At 43.7% G+C, this 18,109-nt stretch overlaps 1 protein-coding gene across 1 annotated transcript; it reads right to left on the bottom strand.

Moving 5' to 3' along the window:
• Positions 1–126: 126 nt before the first annotated feature.
• Positions 127–16,993, bottom strand: LOC146174137 (uncharacterized). The gene is made up of 5 exons (XM_084583892.1): positions 16,817–16,993; positions 13,716–13,876; positions 13,518–13,612; positions 1,364–1,456; positions 127–379 (listed from the first exon to the last, which is right to left on the bottom strand). Exons 1-5 carry the CDS (start codon positions 16,919–16,921, stop codon positions 225–227), a joined length of 609 nt encoding a protein of 202 aa, XP_084440018.1. The 5' UTR covers positions 16,922–16,993; the 3' UTR covers positions 127–224.
• Between the last annotated feature and the right edge of the window lie 1,116 nt (positions 16,994–18,109).

Raw genomic sequence — 18,109 nt, 5'->3', positions numbered from 1 at the left:
AAATTTAGGCCGCTGCTTGGCTACAACGCTACACTTCAGAATTATTCCCACGGTTTCCAGCATTAGATGGTAACCAAATATTGCAACAGCAAGTAATAAAATGTGCACAGATATAATAAATGGACCTTTCGTTTAGAGGTTTGGACGATTGAATCGTGCCATATATATTTCTACTCCATCATTTGTGGCTGCAGAGCTATTTGCAGCATTTGAAAGTTGAAGGTTCATCTTCCCCATTCCACGATATGCGGAATCCGCCTCCCGCATCCTGGAAAATACATAATCCTCGATTCTTGTGGGCAGTTCTCCGTGTAGACTTGGAGACACTCAACTGGAATTATCCGACTCACTGAGCGGCTTGACAGGAGAAGACGGCAAGCTGTACGGAGAAAAAAAGCACATATTGGTTACCTAATACTCCAGCCAGTTACCTGAGACAAAACGTCAAATCTTAGTCCACTTCTGTACGGTTATTATGTTATGCACGATATTTTCGCTTATTATTATGACCTGGCTTTCGCATTTGGCCACGACTCTAAATGTTTACTGAGTTCAACATCAGAGAGATGAACATAAGATAGATCTACAGTTAGTTGTACTTGAAGTCTTATGGCCTAGGTGCCTAATCGCGTGGTTTTTATACGACAACCTTTGATTCATATCACGGCATATGGCCAATCTGTCATATTATTTCCACGATATGCGGATCTAGCAACAGGAAGTGTTCTGCAGAATAAAAAACTGAATTCCACACAAAGATAGATTTATCCTGATGCGCAATGCAAGTGCAATTGCTGTGAAGTTTACCAGTCATAGAATTCTAGTCTGTAATCCGCCAAAAGTAATTCAAAAGTGAGTTCTTGCATATATTGACGAAGAAGAGTAGCCTGGACAGCAGGCGAACTACATAGGTATATCACCAATGCACTGATTTCACTCTGATAATTGTATTTCCGAGCAAATCGAGTCAGGCATTGTAACCCCGCTTTACACATCTATTGGAGAGAAGTCACACAATCAGCTCACTGTCTGAATACTTCGTGTTATTCATTGGCAGACACATAGTCTTTCTTGATAATACACAGAGAAAAGGAAAACCAATGTTCAGTAAACTGCTGTATTGGGATTACAATGCTATGTGATAGTATTGGGACTCTTGTACGTGAAATTCAATGCGTCTATAATAACTGTATTTTGTTCATTGCAGTTCCTTATTCTGATCGACTACTGCCATTCGACGAGATAAAAAAGCACAATATTCCCAAAGCTGATTGCTGTACGGTCCTCTTGTGGCATCTGAATTTCGAGACGCCACGAAGTTGGTATTTGAAAATTCGGCAAGTAAACACCGGAAGTCACTTACCTCTTCTTCCAAGATCACCAAGAAAACTGACGATAACAAAACAGCCGTTAAGCGTGTCAGCATACATTAGCTTGAATGAAATAAATGGGCCCCCTGAATAGTGAAGATTTGGGAAGACAAAATGAGTCCACATAACATCTATTTAATGTTAAATCCTGTAACTTAGAAGTATGTCACCGAGAAACAATTATCTGGCCTTCATTAATAATCCTGGCAAAAGAACTTGTTTTGCGTTCATGAAATAAACGAATTATACAACTGGAAGACATTTGCAGCCAAGGATGCTAAGGAAGCGTAAAGCGATTTTTTTATTTATGCTTATTTTGGGCTACTGACATCAATTCACAAAATAGTACATCTAAAGGTGAAATATAAATCATTATAATTTTGTCACTCATCTGAAGCTTTTCGCAAAGTGAAGTTCGGATTCTAGTGGTCTTCAATTTGCGCTGCTGTTCGGTTTTACCAAAATAATCACTGCAATAAATTGCTTATGTCTTTAAATATTATAAATGAAAAGGAGGGATGGTGTTGGAGTTCTACTCATCGTATTAAGGTCAGAATATATCGCAACATACTCCGATCATGAAAATATTCGTGTAGATCTTATATCTCCGGGTAAGCAACTGCAGTTTTTCCTATGGCGTAGATGGCAGTTACTGAAATAAAGAACAGTTTATTAGCGTGCTTGCTGTAGCTGTTCTTCATTCGTACCATCTCCAAATCGGAACATGATAGAAAAGGTTAATTTTGCGTGAATTTTTTTTCTTTATGCTGTAAATGAGGTAATATTTTCCTGAATTATATAGTAGTAATAATAAGTGGTTAACAAAAAATAAAATGTACAATCTATGTCACAGTTTTCCCTTGCCATCTGAACTGTGCCTAAAGGATGGAAGGGAGGTGGGAGTGAAAGTGGAAATAGAGAATGAGGTTCCTTAGTGCAGGGCTACGAAGTAGTCCCCCCCCCCCTTGGTGTGTTTACTGTGCCCCGACATCGCACATCACAGATTGCCTATCTGTTTCGATTTCATGAATATGAAGTAGTGGGCAGCCGGGTTCGAACCCGGACACAGTACTACAGTTTTCAGAAATCATAACCACTCGCCACCGCGGGGGTGCCATAATTTATTAGAGCAACTCGAAAATTGTTTCCAAAAACGTGCAAGCTCAGTATCTGTCACACTTCTCGATGGAAACCTGAACCATGCCATTGGAGAGGAGAGGGAGGTGGTATATAAGAAGCAATAGAGAATGAAGTGCTGTAATGTACAGCCTCGTAATATATTCGAAGAGCTGGTGGCGGTCGGGAAGACCATTTGTTTGTCTGGATACATAGACGGGGGCTCTGGAAGAATCCCGCTAGTCGGTCTCTCAGCCAATCTCAAGAGGGGCGTAAAATCAGAGCAATTTTGGCTTATAGTTCCTGCTGTTCCTGTCGGACCGGCTAAGAGGTGATGGTAAAGACAGGTTTGAGCCCGCATGCTCAAATCATGTGGAGGGTGCCGACAACTTCCCCACAATACTAGTGCAGGCGTAAGAAAAGATTAAGTTATTTGCGATTTGCGTCGCACAGCAGGTTGTTTTATTAGACTAAGGGTTCTTTCACCGCCTTTACCCAGCCTCTTCTTAGGAACTAGGTAACACTGATATTCGGTCCTATAGTGAGTAATGTCTTCAAATGATAGAGAGATCAAAATCCTGCAAAGTGGTGCCTGGTGCGGGTAAGCTCGTGATATTCTGCATGGGCGCCGTTGCTCGACATGCCTTGTTTGCCGAGAATCCATACTAATCAGCTGTAAACAATATAGGAGAAATGTTTGGTGGGGAGTGGAACGACTCAGTTTAACTGGAGTTTATGACAGGCAGCTAAAGTGAAGTGGGAACAACACCGCGTCTTAATATATGCCCTATGATTTCATTTGAAACGGCCTGTAGTGAGTGGCTTGTTTACGTATATTGACCATGTTTTGTGTTACAAAACGTTTGATTTAGTTTGGCGTGCGTGGACCGAAGCTGGTATCGCTAAGATGCTGTGGTATGAAGCAGTGACCCTTGATATCGAGAATTAAAGGGATATGCTGTAGTTATAATGTGTTTTGCGCATTCGAGGGCCTCGTATGAATCTGTAAAAGGTTATACTGTGGAGGTGTTTCACTTTTAAAACAGAGCATGGTGTTAAAGATGTAGCCCCTCAAGATGTTCGGAGAGGCGATCACAGACCATAGTTTCAATTTTGTTCGTCCGCATTAGGTAAAAAAGATGGGCTACACGATTTTGTTTAACGATTTCCCAGCCTTCGGAATCATCATCATGGCCATCCACGGCCAAAGGCCTTGCCTATTTTGCGCCAATTATCGCGTTCCTATGCTAGCAGCATCCAGTGGACCCCTCTGAACTTCTTAGTTTCATTTACTCATCTAATTTTTTGCCGCTACCTACAAAGCTTTTCTCCTCTTCGAATCCAATTGGTTACTCTGTGCGACCGTCGGTTATTTTTTATTAGCAGCACATGTCCTACCCATGGCTATACTTATTCTTGATTTCGACTAAGGTATTAGTAACTTGAGTTTTTGCCCCCCCCCCCCCCCCCCCCCCAACCTGTACGTTGTCCTCAACTTAAGCAGAAGCATTTTCGTTAGCTTCCACGTTTCAGACCCACGGGTGAGCTCCGGTAAAATACACATGTTACATACATTCCTCTTAGGAGATAGCGCTAAGCTTCAAATCATGTTTGGATATAATTGCTACCAATCATGTCATCAAATCCGATGGCAACAGAGAACCTGGTCCAAATGGCTATGCAATAACTGGATAGATAGACGCAAAAGCGGCGGACAGACGTCGAAGCATAACAACTGGCAATTTTTTATGCTTCTTATAACTCCTATAGTGCCTATAGTGCCTACCCCTCCCTATAATATAAGCGCCAACTCACTTGCGCGATACGAAACTTTCAAATTAACAGAACACTATGCGAAGGCTTTGAGCTCACAATATCTCACTCACGATCGACAACCGTTCCAGGAGGGCTATTTGTATGCAGGCTGAGATAATCCAGACATGGATGTTTTTCATGCTTAGCAAACCTGTGGATATTTACCTGCCATAGAAATAGCACAGCACACAGACACAAATGCGTTTCGCATCCATCGAAGTGTGTCCACCGCAGTTAGATTCAAATATAGGTATTCCGGTTAGTAGCCGAAAGTCCTAAATCACTGATCCACCACGGTGAGCGAATTTAATAGGGCGCTTCTCATTTTACGTCAGCATTGTAAAGTGTGCAACAGCTGTCGCTGGACGGCTGTTCATCGCGAGTCTCGTGTGCTCGCTTGAAGAAGTGGCCTAGTGACGTTCGACGTGAATAGGGTGAAGTTTAGTACTTTCCATATCTCAGTGCTCTGGACCTGCTCTCCGGTGCCTTCTGGATCAGCTCCCTTTAAACCTTCTAGCTACGAGCTCAAACGACTACGTGACACTGGTGGAGATAAGGCTTTGAACACCGTGTCTCGGGCTTCTCGCAGCCGCTCATCGAGTACCGACCGGCTTCTGCACATGTCTACACCGGTCCGTTGCTTCAGCGGTCACCTGTGTGGTCTGGCACCGGAATTTGCTCCTCTAACTCAACCGGCATCAACCGACCAACGATTCCAGATTTCTGCAATGACCCAGGAAAGTGAACATCATTTGCTGTTTAAGCAGATTCGTGTGCACCTCCCCCCCCCCCCCCCCCCATTTCCACGGCGGCGGAAGGGGACTGCCGCCATGAAATTAGGAGACGCCTGCTTCTGGGAAAGAGAGCAATGGTCAGCCTTGACCGCCTAGTAAAGAGCCGAGACATTAGTATACCAACCAAGATCTGTATAACTCGTGCTATGGTCTTTCCAGTTGTGATGTATGGATGCGAGAGATGGACTGTGAAAAAGGCTGACCGCCGAAGAATTGACGCGTTTGAATTGTGGTGCTGGCGGAGACTCTTGAGAGTTCCTTGGACTGCCAGAAGATCAAATCAGTCAATATTATCGACCATAAACCCTGACTGCTCATTGGAGGGTCAAATTCTAAAGTTAAAGCTCAGCTACTTTGGCATCTGATGAGAAGAGAGGAGTCGCTGAAGAAAAATTTGATGTTGGGAAAGGTTGAGGGTTGCCGGAGAAGGGGTAGGCAGCGAACGCGATGGTTAGATGGCATCCTCGAGGCACTGCAGATCAAGTTATGTGATGTTAGGAAGATAGTGAGAGACCGGAAAACGTGGCCTGACATGGTCCATAGGGTCACGAAGAGTCGGACATGACTGAACGACTGAACTGAACTGAACTGAGTAAGATGTTGACATTTGGATCGACCAGTTCGACCGAGTGGCTCATTTCAATCAGTGAAGCCCTGCTTGGAAGCTCTACAATGTCTATTTCGCACTTGAGTACTCCGCTAAAACATAGAATGAGAATAGAGAGGCCAGTCTTCAAAGCTGGGATTCCTTTAACCAGCCGCCGCGGGATTATGTTGTCAGCCACAACCACCGTGATCGCACACACCACTCGTAGAAGGTCGTGTGCACCTGCTTAACGAGAGCATGGCCATGTTCGTTGAGGACGTCACCCGCCTTTGTAGGCGCGCTGATCCCGACATTTCGGAATGAGCGAAGTTGCGCCACCTGATGCATGGCGTAAACGAACTTCTCTTCGCTGGTCTGGTCGCAGTCCACCTCCAACCGTCGCGGACTTCTTCAATGAAGCTATCCTAATTGAGCGAGCCCTGCAGCACGATGCCGGCGCTCTGAGTCTGCCGGTAGTCAGCTCTTCAGCTCTGTGGCCACTTTGTACGGGTCCACTGAACATCATTGTCTGTGTGAGTGGACCCGCGAGGTAGTTCGCGAGGACCTCCTCGTGTTTACTCTTGCATCGCCTAATCTGACTGCTGCTGCTGTCACCGAAGTCATGCTCGAAGAAATCCACCAAACATTTTCACCGCCTGAGTCGCTGTCGGAGCCACGTTCTATCAGCTACACAGCAGCTCTTCATCCGCCCGCGGTGCCGCCCGCTCCTAAGTCACCGTTCTACCAACCTTCTTCTTCTTCATCATCCTCATCAGCCTGCCTATACCCACTGCAGGGCGAAGGCCGCTTGCATATTTCTCCACTTTATCCGGTTCTGTGCTAGCTGCATCCACTTGACCCCTGCGAACTTCTTAACCTGATCCGCCCACCTAACTTTCTGCCGCCCCCTGCCGCCCAACCTTTTTACCAATCGCCATCCCAGCAGAGCCTTGTCACGCAGGCACCAGCTCCTCAGCCACTATTGTAGAAGCCTTCCACCAGACGCCATCTTAGCAAAGCCCCGTCATCCAGCTACCCGTTTGGAAGGCAGACGTCTGGCTCATTCCTCGCCAACGGCCGCTGTGCTACCACTGCAGAGAAGCCGGCCACTTGTACCGTCGTTGTCGCTGCCAAGAACTTGGTCTTCGGGTCGCCGCACGCCGTCCCAACTTCAATGAATACCTAGCAACTCGCCCAACTTCTTCGGCCGACTGTCCACAGTCGTCTTCTCCCGTGCGCTGCTCGTAATCCAGATGCCATGATTTTACTGATGCGTCGAAGTGATGGTCGCCAAGCTAACGCCAGTGAAACTGAAGGCAGCGACCTCAGGTAGGAAGGTCTCTGATGAACGTAATCGACGCACCGATGACCCCCCACCCCGTGACGACTCAGCCCGCTGCAACTACGATGCTGCCGCATGAAACCCGAAACTCCGAATCCGCCTCATGCCGATCACGTTGTTAGCGCCAACCTTTTCGTTCTTGTCGACGGGCACATAGTAGCCTCTTTTTTAAATACCGGAGCTGACTTCTCGATAATAAGCGAGATTGTCGCGGATCGGCTCTCCGAGGTGAAAACTGAGGGTCTGGGCCCGCAAATTCGCAGTGCTGATGGTCAACTTATGCTACTGATCGGGCGGTGCACTGCCCGAGTAACCATCACTAACTCAACTTTTGTTGCTATTTTTATTATCCTGCCGAACGACGGCGAGGACATCATACTAGGCATGAACTTTCTGCGCGAACATCGTGGCGTTAATAATGTTCCTTGCCGCACTGTCACGTTTTCGACTGCTGCAACGATAACCGCAGACTTGGGACGACGCCGCGCACCTTTACACACCGTCAACGCGGTTTTATTCATGCCGCCACGCCCTTCTGCCTTTGCCACAGACAGGTGCGACGACCCCTACTATGCTGCTGGAGTTGCGAACAAACACGGATGTTCCGTTACACCATTACGTCTGTGTTATACGCGGTATATTTCATCTGACCAACGGTCTATATGAAGTACTAATTACAAACTTCGGGAACGAACGTCAACGCATCGCTAAAGGCACCACGGTAGCCTACTTTAAAAGTGTTGCAGGAAAGGCTGGCGACTGCTTTCTTGATGACGTTCTGCCGTGCGTCACAGTCACGTACAACACGGCGCAGCAGGAAACAACACAAATCACATATATCTTCCTATTGTATGGCCGCGAAGTTTCAACAATGCTGGAAGCCATGTTGTTCCATGATGGCCATGACCCAGACGTTGGCACCGGGGAATTTACTCAGCGAGCAGAAGAAGCCCTGCAGCTAGCGACGGCACGCATTCAGAACCAGCAAGCTTGAGGCGCCCAGCATTACAATCCCCGCCACAGTGCAGTGACTATCGAACCAAATGACAGAGTGTGGCTCTGGACTCCGACTTGGCGTCATGGACTATCTCAGAAACTTTTGAAACAGTACTTTGACCCTTACAAGGTGCTCCGGCAGCTGAGTGACATCACATACGAATTGCTTCCGGACGCCTTTTCCAATACGCGTCACCAGCAGAAAGCCGAGGTGGTTCACGTCGGGCGCATAAAGCCATACTTCTCGCAAGAGCATCCGTAGAAGATTAGCGCCCCGCCTTACCGCATGCTTCTTGCTTACTGTATTTTTTTTTTTGTTTTGAAATCATCGGGCCAATGTCGTTTTGGCAGGGGGAGGGGGGTAATGCAGCGTGTGCAACAACAGCCTCTGGGCAGCTGCTTATTGCGAGTCCCATGCGCTGACTTGGAGAAGTAGCCTCGTGACTTTCGATGTGAAAAGGCTGATGTTTCGTGCCGACCATCTGTCGGTGCTCTGGACCTGCTCTCCGATGCCTTCTGGATAAACCTTCATTGAAACCTCTAGTTCACACCTTGAACGTCTATGTGATAATATGAAGAATAGACTGGCGGCGAAGCACGTCTACAAGCTTCGGCAAGTACGGAAGAAATTTCGAGCCATAGCTATCAACAAATTTGTGGGTATAGGGTGCTCTCATTTTTTTTCAGGGGCTCTATCGTCCTTTTGTAAACAAAACGATTTTTGAATAGGATGTGAGATTCAGAGCCAGCATAATTAAGGCATCTAGGCTATCGAGCTAGGAGTGTTTGTACTTTTTGTACTTGTGCATATTTTTATGATTTTACTGGCGCTGGGATACGAGCCTAAAACATAGTATTAGTATAAAGAGATGCCAAGTCAAGGGCCATAAGAGGGCATCTTTGGGAAGAGTACATTGGAAATAGTTCTTTCAGGAACTTATTATAATCACATATGAATAAAGTGCGCTTCAGAGGGATATGTTTTATGAATTAACGGATGTAGTTAAACAGCAGTTCTCTTAGTGCAATTGCAAGCTTCAATCCAGCAGCTGGGGTTATTGCATTATTCAATTTCTAAACAGCATGTAGAAGCATACTTTGTACGCAGCTCATTTTCACGTGCTGTTGTATGTCCTTCTAATTAGCTAGTTTTATAAAAAGCTTGTGCGATATTTCCCGCGTATTTCTTGGCGAGATATGATGTACATTTTGTCAGGAAATAAAATTGATCACTGACCTTATCCTACCTGAATGTTCCACCAATATTCTAAAATACTGCATCCCTGCCTCCATCGCAAAGTTTATGATAACTTCTATTCGCTTTCTAACATAATCAAAGGCGTTATATTCTTCTTTAGAAGATTATTGTGCTCAGGTATATATGCCACTATTGCATGAAGGATGTCTTGGGGTATAGATTAAACATATTGCAATAGATATTTTTCTGCACTAGATGCGGGCTAGCAAAATTGCAGATACAAGAAGGAAGGGGTTTACAAATGTTGACGGTTCCTCAAACATTATTCACACAGCCTGAATATCAACAAAAATATTCAATATTTGTTTAAACCTATCGACCGTGCGCTCCCTTTTTCGGTAGAATTACATTTCACTCAACAGGACCCCTTTTTTCTACGCGGAAAGGCTTGTGTTTGAAAGATGAATATTGTCCCCGAAATGTGACAGTGTGGTGTTTAATTGGATGAATGTAGAGGATTTGCATTTTTATCTATATTATTATACTGAGGTATTCAGCCCTTGCAGTATGACGTCGCGCCATTGCCTTAGTTGTTATCAAATGAAACGTTATCATTTGTAGTGATTCTCTACTTCGGTATCCAGCATTCTGTAGTTTTGCTTGACAGGAGACCTGAAGTTCGTTCGTCTCAGTTGTTCAAAGTGGCATGCTGTGAAAAACTAGCCACCCTTCTCGACTCAGGGGGGGGGGGGGGGGAGTTATTTCCACTTACATTTAGCTATTTCCAAAATGTTTACAGATGCTGAGATATTTGTTAGTAAAGATGAGGCTTGTTCCCCGAGCTCCTAACAGCGAAAAACTGCGCTAAGGAAATTAATCAAAAGTCGTTCTTCTCCACTTTATACATCGCATTTATGTCCGTTACGGTTACGCTGACCATATATCAGTCGCAATTCATATACAGTCCTGCACGTATCACTAATACATCGCGAGTAGAGAAAAAATATTCAAGTTGTAAGCTACATACGTTATTCTGTCCAGAAGAAATGCATCTATATGTTACGAAGTAAATATAAAATATAAAACAGAGGAGGAAGGCAGTCCAGAGACCCTGGTCAGAAGAACGGGCCCGGGAAGACACCCTTAATCTACTTGGGAAGTTGTGGTAGGTTTTGAATAGGGATAAGGTTGTTTGAAAAGTATTATAATAATTTACAAGGAAGCAGGAAGGCATGAGATTTGTTAGAACGATCCACTTAAGTTGATCTTCCGTTTGAGCCTCTATATAGGGTGAGCAGTCGCATTAGCCAAATTTGCGGTCCTCAGCCTCTGAGTGCATTGCTGCCAATATTTGTGTTTAGCGGGTTTGCGACCTGTTAGAAAGGAGCCTTTAAATTGAGGCCACTTTTGGGTTTGCCCACTCCCCAATCCATGTTCCAAATTCCTGGCCTGATTAAGATACTATAGAGGCGGATTAGGCCGTCGCGGGGGAGTTTTCGGCCTTAATTCAAGGTACAAGGTATGCGGTCAGTCGTAGTGCAGCACACTTGTGGTTGCCTGTTTCGCTGTTGCGCTGTACGGAGGTTTCTCTCTGCGATCGATTAGCAACACAACTTTTGGTCACAGGAAGCTTGTTCTCAGCACAGGCTATCCTTCTCGCACGAACACCGCTAAATTCTAGGATGAATTTCACGATGCTATACATGACATGTGAGGACAACACAGTACAGTTGGTGCACTCCTACGTGGTATATTCACTTTTCTCGTGTTTAACGGTTTTGTATATCATTCTCCAGCCCACATCTCCGCTTAGTATCTATCTATCAAATCTTTGGCTGCGAAGGCTACACAATAACTAGCGGAAGCGCATTTCGCGGGGCCAAACATTAGCCAGAATAGATATGCCTCGTAACCATGACAATGAGCTGCTCTAAGAGGCACCGGTCTCCTCGCGGCGCTTGCGGGTGACATCACGCTCCACTATGCTCATCATCGTCTTCATCGTAATCATCATAATGTGCTTGCAATTATCATGTAGAGCCTGATCATCTTCCTGCCACGCGGCTGAGATCGCTAGATGGACGCGGAAAGAATGAAGAGGAGGGCGGCGTGCGCACGCTTGTGAATGTCATCAACGGAGGGTGCGTAACGTCTAGGGATCCAGAAGTCATCGAATGGCGCGAGGCCTTCCGACAACGTGCGTATGAAGCACGGGAGGCTAAGAGAGCGACAGAGACGAATGAAGAGCGGAAAAAACGTTTCTCCTAGGTGTTGCGCCAAGCTTCCCATGGGAAAAAACGCCGATACGCTGCCGAACTACAAGAAGTCCGTGCATCGGTGCAGGAAGACGTCGAAGCTTAGCGAGTCTATGAAAGTGATATTCAGCTTTAATATATCATCGGATCCTCACGCTCAGGCTACCCAAGAACCACAATTTATCCTGTGTACCAGAGACAGAGCATCACATATAGATACTGTGTTTCCAAGATTGGAACGGTGGCCAAATACTTTACAGACCACCGACAGCTCATCATGTCTGGAAAACCTAACATTGCATACACATCTGCTTACAAACATCGAATACCACATCAGTGTCTGAAAGGCGTAAGCGGTGCAGTAGAAAAAAATGTATAGGCAAGCTTGGCCAAGCAGATAGTGTCAAGGCCGATTACAAGAAAAACCTGCATCAAGTTTGTCATTGTGATCTCGGTTACTGGATATAATAAACTGTAGTTCAGGAAATTTGATATACGCGCCTGGAGTTTTGCAAAATATGTGCAATGAACGTGCTGCATACATAATGTTGAAAGGAAAAAATTTGTCAGTAAAATTCAAAATGTTTCATTCTTCTCCAAAGAAAGGCCTTTTATTTTGTCAAAAGGTATAAGAGAGAATGTTATTTTATATCAAACACTTACTGAGATGCCGTCATACAACGATTCCCGGTACGGTCATTGGTAGCCCCCGAAGCAGAAATAAATAACGGCTAACCTTCCCTCTGCGTTTATTTAGTAAATTTATGTAACCAATACATTGCCGCTGGTTACGGTAGCGGAACGAAGCAAAGTGCACCTCAATTTAGAATAAATATGCGGTACAGGTTTTGCGCTTAGAACATTCATATACCCTCTAAGTATAACCTTGGAATTTTGTGCAATAAAGTTTTAATGTGTTTGTAATAATAATTGGTTTGAACTTTTTTCTTGGGTGACAGAATACGTAACAACGTGAGTTACAAGTAATGTTTTCAAATATGTTGTTTTTCTATTTAAATTTCACGTATTCTTTGGACGTATGTAATTATTGCGTTGCTAGGTTTTGCAGCCTACCCTGTATATTATGTATAGTTTGGCCTTTGTTAGAAAAACTAAAGGCGCTTCTATAAACATCACACCTATTATTGACATTGTCGCTCGACAAAAGGACTTGAAGGGGGCAATTCGTTTCATTCTTAGCTAATGAAATCTATTTTATGTTAAAAAGATTGCATGTTTCACGCACGACACCAGTTCCTACGTCACGTTATTTTGATAATAATGTACTAAAGCCAACACGCCATTATCTGTATTCAATTCAATTCGTATATCACTTTATTGTTACAATGTAGATGGCATTTTGCTTACGCTCGCCATAATTTCTCTACTACTGCTTTCGCTATAAAACTATATCATTGCAATTTTCTTGTCCACATTTAGGAAATGCTTCAGCAGAGATGTGGGTTTGTATAAGTTATTAAGGTTAAGGTTATGCAAAAAAACAGAGCAACAGTTTTTTTTCTCCTCTGCTACAGTTATCACAAAAATATACCTTCCAAAAACGTTATTTTATAGAAATTCGTTCGTATATTCTTTCATATTGTTAGCCTTTTTAATTTTTTTATTTGTAGTTTTCTCGCAAATGATGATTTACTCAGACCTGAAGCATGCGTTTATAACAAGTAATTTGCTTTTGTATACTTTTAGGGGGAATTTTTGTTCATATATATATATATATATATATATATATATATATATATATATATGTTGTATATATATGTTGTAAGAGGGGGGTTTATTGATAAAATCAGCAGGACTGGGCAGATCAGCGGCGAGCACAGCGACAGCGAACACCGTCAGGTCCAACACGCACAGCGATCCCAAAGCCACTGCTTAGAATGTTCCTCGTGTACTTCTTCTTCTTCACAATATATTTATATATACAATGGAATATTGGGTTTGGAATATTAATAAAGAAATATATCAGTGCTAACAGTAGAATTTCCGGACAAGTTATTTCTGAAAGAAATCACGTAATTACTCACTTTGCGACGTGCGAAAAGTCATTGCATTAGGATGCTGGCGGTGGCCATTTGCAGTGGGTGTAATGGCGAGACTAAGTTTAGTGACGAACGCTTTCCTGCATCAAGAAACGGATAATTAAATACTTACAGGTTCTATAAATTCTTAAGAGATACCCACACATTTATGCTTTGTGATAGCAGCTACTCTTCAATACTCACATATTTCTGCGGGCAGTCTCCGTAGAGTAGTAGATAATATATCTGAATTCGCCATCACTGACGGGACCCAACTTCATCATAGCCTGGCATATGGGACTAGGCAAGAAGGCGTTGACTCTGCTCTGCCTCATAACAAACATCAGGTCAGGAACAGCTGTAAACTGAAAAAAGGCATTGTAAATGCTGGATATTAAAAATCATCCTGTAAATTTATAACACTCGAGAACACATAAATGATCACGGTGGCATTATCCTATATAATACTCCGGAATTTTACTATCCTTAAAACAACTGTAATATTGAGCGAATTGCTTGTTGCAGTGGAGCTACATAAAATCGTGATAGGCGTCAGAGGCAACAAACCGAGCTTTGTCTATAAGCGCTCTTGTCAGTGACTACTGGTATCTTCAGAAAAGGTATAGTGATTGTTTACACGGAAAAATGTTTCCTGAGTCGCAAGAATGGCTCTTTAGTTGATACATTCAGGTGTCTTGGAATCTAACTCTGCTGCGGCCGCCTTGAGATACTATACCTTGCACAGTTTATCTGTAGACCCTCACCTAGCGAGGCCTGTAAAGGAGTGTTTGATTGAATAGATGGGCGGGTATACATACTAGGTCATATTGTTTCAGCGCAGAGACGCGAACTTGGTTTAGAACCTGTGGTCAATAACCATATAGACGGAAACATAGACAAGCTCACATATTTTAACATACCTGGTCAGTGTTCAAATCTGGTTGCACCTATGGATCTTGGTACATAGCTACAAAAAATTTAGCACAAGGTGAACTCAAAAAACACCAACAAACATTCAGACCTTAACAACGGCTGTTTTTAGAGGAGCGGCAAGATAAATATGGGCGATAAGCATCTTGACATCTCGAAGTTACGAATGATAACTGTGTCGTACTTGTGACTAGGCTCTACACGAAAACCTAATGATTTAGTTGTAAAATTGCGTGATGGTTGCTAAACGCATATCTGTCGACATGTTTGTTCGCCAGGGCCTACTTACTCTGCACCCCAGACAGTCTTTGGTATTCCAATGACTGTGGTTTGACTAGTTTCCACTTCGCATGGTGTTCCATTTGACGCAAGGTAAGATTACTAAATGGGCTACATTCTGTTATTCATGTATTCATGTGACCTATATTTTGTATGACACCCAGTTTGCACGCTTTACAGAGGCCTTGAAAAATATATTACATGGCTTTGTGCTGCGCTTAAGTCAGATAAGGAATTTGTCATGACTAAGTCATCATTTTTATCGCTATTATCATCACCACTCTCTACAATCATCAATTTAATCTCAATCCACCATCATTGCAATCTGTACTATCATAATTGTCACTCAATGCACCGTCTTAGTCAATGTCAAGTTCATCAAATTTTCGCTAGATAAACCGACCTTAAGGGCGCAATTCGTTTCATACTGAGTTAATAGGTTCCATATTTATGTGAAACAATTGCGTGTTCGCCGCACGTCATTAGTTCCTGCGTCGTGTCATATCTGTATAATAATCTTATAAAGCAAACTTGTTATTATCTGTGTGTTCAAATCAATTCGTATCTCAGTTCAGTTCGTATTCTCACGCTATACAATGGAAATTACGATTTGTCTATCGAGAGAATGGCGTGGAGTAGTGGTTTGCGCGCTTGGATGGGAATCGAAGGTATAGAGGCTCTATTAGCAGAGGGGACAGAGTTATTCCTTTGAGAGCTGGTACAGTGGACATTTTCTGCGCGCAGAATCTGATGACACCAATCATGAGCAATGAAAGGCATTTCACTTAAAACTTGACTTTGCAGATAACATCTTCCTGGCAAAGACAAAAATGCTGCTTGTGTTTCCTCCAGCAGATTCTGCGAAAATCGTCCCATTACCTTTTCAGGCCGCCGACAATGCTTTGACGCCGGCCTTGAGTTCAAACAATATATAAAGTCATAAATATACTAAACAGTTACACTAAACTCTGCTATTCCAATTTGTTGACATCACCTGTTGAGTTCTTGTGCTTGGGCTGAGCATTGACTCTTCGCAGGTCTCCTTCGTTGATAGCGGCTATAAAGGCAATCAGATGCCCAGAAACGCTTAGTTTTTTATTGTTTGTTGTTGCTCAAAACAGCCTTGTGCACTATGGAGGCCTCTATTGCTTACCGCAGGAGCGATGCTACCATGCCCCGCTTGACTGTTATGGAGCGCAATTCAAATGATGATGTAAGGGCGCGGTACTTGACAGGCATGCTGCCTTCGGCTTTGGCCGCCCATCCTTTAGAAAATAAGATAAACAATACGTGCATCATCCAGGATTCTAATCCTGTGCTCAAATACATCATTCTTAAAGGCTTCGCTACTGGTGTCCAAGAGATGTAGATTTCATTACCCACTGTGCGATATTGCCGTAAGAGTTTCAGTTGTATACAAAGATCTATTGTCGTTTCGGAAACGCGCCAGAACTTTAGCGCATTCATTCTTAGAACTTTAGAGGCGTGTCAGCAATCCGCAGTGGCGCTGTGGCCAGGGCGCTCGACAGGTAATTCGGAGAATCCGGGACCGATTGCCGGCTTGGTCAGCCGCTTTTTCATGGAAGTGAAATACTAGACGCCAGTGTGCCGTTTCTATTCTGTGAAAAGCTGTATTGCTTACTATTTACCAATGCGCACAAGAAACGCGCTTCTGCAAAGTTTCCTGTTGTTTGCTAATGGCGATCTCGCATAAAGCAAAACCATAAAAAAACTAGAAAGATGTGTTCTACTCATAAGGAAAGATAAAACCGCAGCAGACACAGGACGGAGGCTGGAGACAACACAGGGCGGTACTGGCAACTGAAAGTTTATTGAAAAAAACAGGGGCTTTTAAAGACAGATGGTACATGTGACCTTACAATCAGGTAAAGTGGACTGAAACATGAAAACCAAACAAGGCCTTCGGCGAAACTTAAAAGACAACAATCGGCACGTGGAAGTTGATAAAAGGACGTTAACAAACATAATCTGTAAAAGAGGAAATCATTACAAAATAATCTGAACAATCTACAACAGCACATGAATGAAAAGACAAAGATCTCCGCACTAGATGAGCATGAGCATGTTCTACTCACATCGCTGACATGTTGGCTTCCAGCGTAGCGTGGATTATCTTCATAAGGCACACATGATACGGTGCCTGCAACAGCTAAAGTATAGATAGCATATAGTGCAGCCATTGCGTTGCTCTTATCGAGGAGCTCTATTTATCAACGGTGAAAAATATGGCATAGTAGCTAACAGAATATACGAAGGCGCTTGATTTTATGTCGTCAAGTTGTCCACGTGGCATACAGTGCTGATTAGCCTTAAACAGTTGAAATAGATTGAAATGAAAAACGAAAAACTATAATATCACATTACGCCAACTAAATACTCTTCAGCTTATAAATTCTAAATACATGCTAAGTGCCGACAACGCGACGCATTATGGAAATCAAGCTAAACTACGATGTGTTGGACAAGAAATCTTCACCAATTATACAAAAGGTTGAACAAGAGCATATCTTGTGTCCGGGTGAAACAAGTGTAGGCAAACGTATTTGACTTTTAGAAGAACGAATTAAATTAAGAGGAAATTTCCGCTCTGGAATCAAGCGCACGGCGGGACAAAGTAAAGAGCAGAAATTTGGTGTTCCTTGCAGCTTCGGATCCACCACACCAAGCAAGTGTTAGAGAAGCATCACAGTTCTTGTTATAGTAGGCATCAAACATCTACGAATGGATGACATGAATAATTCATATATTATTTCAATTAGCGCAAAGGGGCTATAATATCTGCCAAGATATTATATTTCAATTATATTCAATTATATTTATTTCAATTATATTCAAGAGTGGGCTGCCCGGCCCACTCTGGGCCGGGCAGCCCATACGGCTCCATACGGGATATGCAACTCGTTCTTTTTAGAACCCGTGCGAGCTTCCCGATTTTACCAATATCGCTCCCGATTGGTACCAGCGGGGCCCCCAAATAGAGCTTCCCGCCTTCGGCCAAAATATCCGAATGTGGGTAGCATACCAAAATCACAAAGGATCCTACTTTTGTACAGGCGGATGCCGCCCCGTTAATAAACGTTTTAATTTACATGTCAGTTAATGCTTCCAACGGCCTCGCCGGGTGCGCAGTTGCTACGGCGCTCGACTACTGTTCACAAGAATGCGGGATAAAGTCCCGACCTTGGCCGCTGCTTTTCAATAGAGCGGAAAAGCTAGGTGCCCGTGTGACGTGCAATATCAGTGCATGTTAAAGAACCACAGGTGGTCGAAATTTCCGGAGTATTCCACAACGGCGGCTCTCATAGCCTGAGTTGCTTTGGGACTTTGAAGCCCACAAGCCAAACCAATCCCGCCAAATGCTGAGCTGA

The sequence above is a fragment of the Amblyomma maculatum genome, chromosome 11 (genome assembly GCF_055883805.1).
Source record: "Amblyomma maculatum isolate TAMU_Amacu chromosome 11, ASM5588380v1, whole genome shotgun sequence".
Taxonomy (NCBI): Eukaryota; Metazoa; Arthropoda; class Arachnida; order Ixodida; family Ixodidae; genus Amblyomma; species Amblyomma maculatum.
This window is presented reverse-complemented; position numbering and strand designations above follow the sequence as displayed.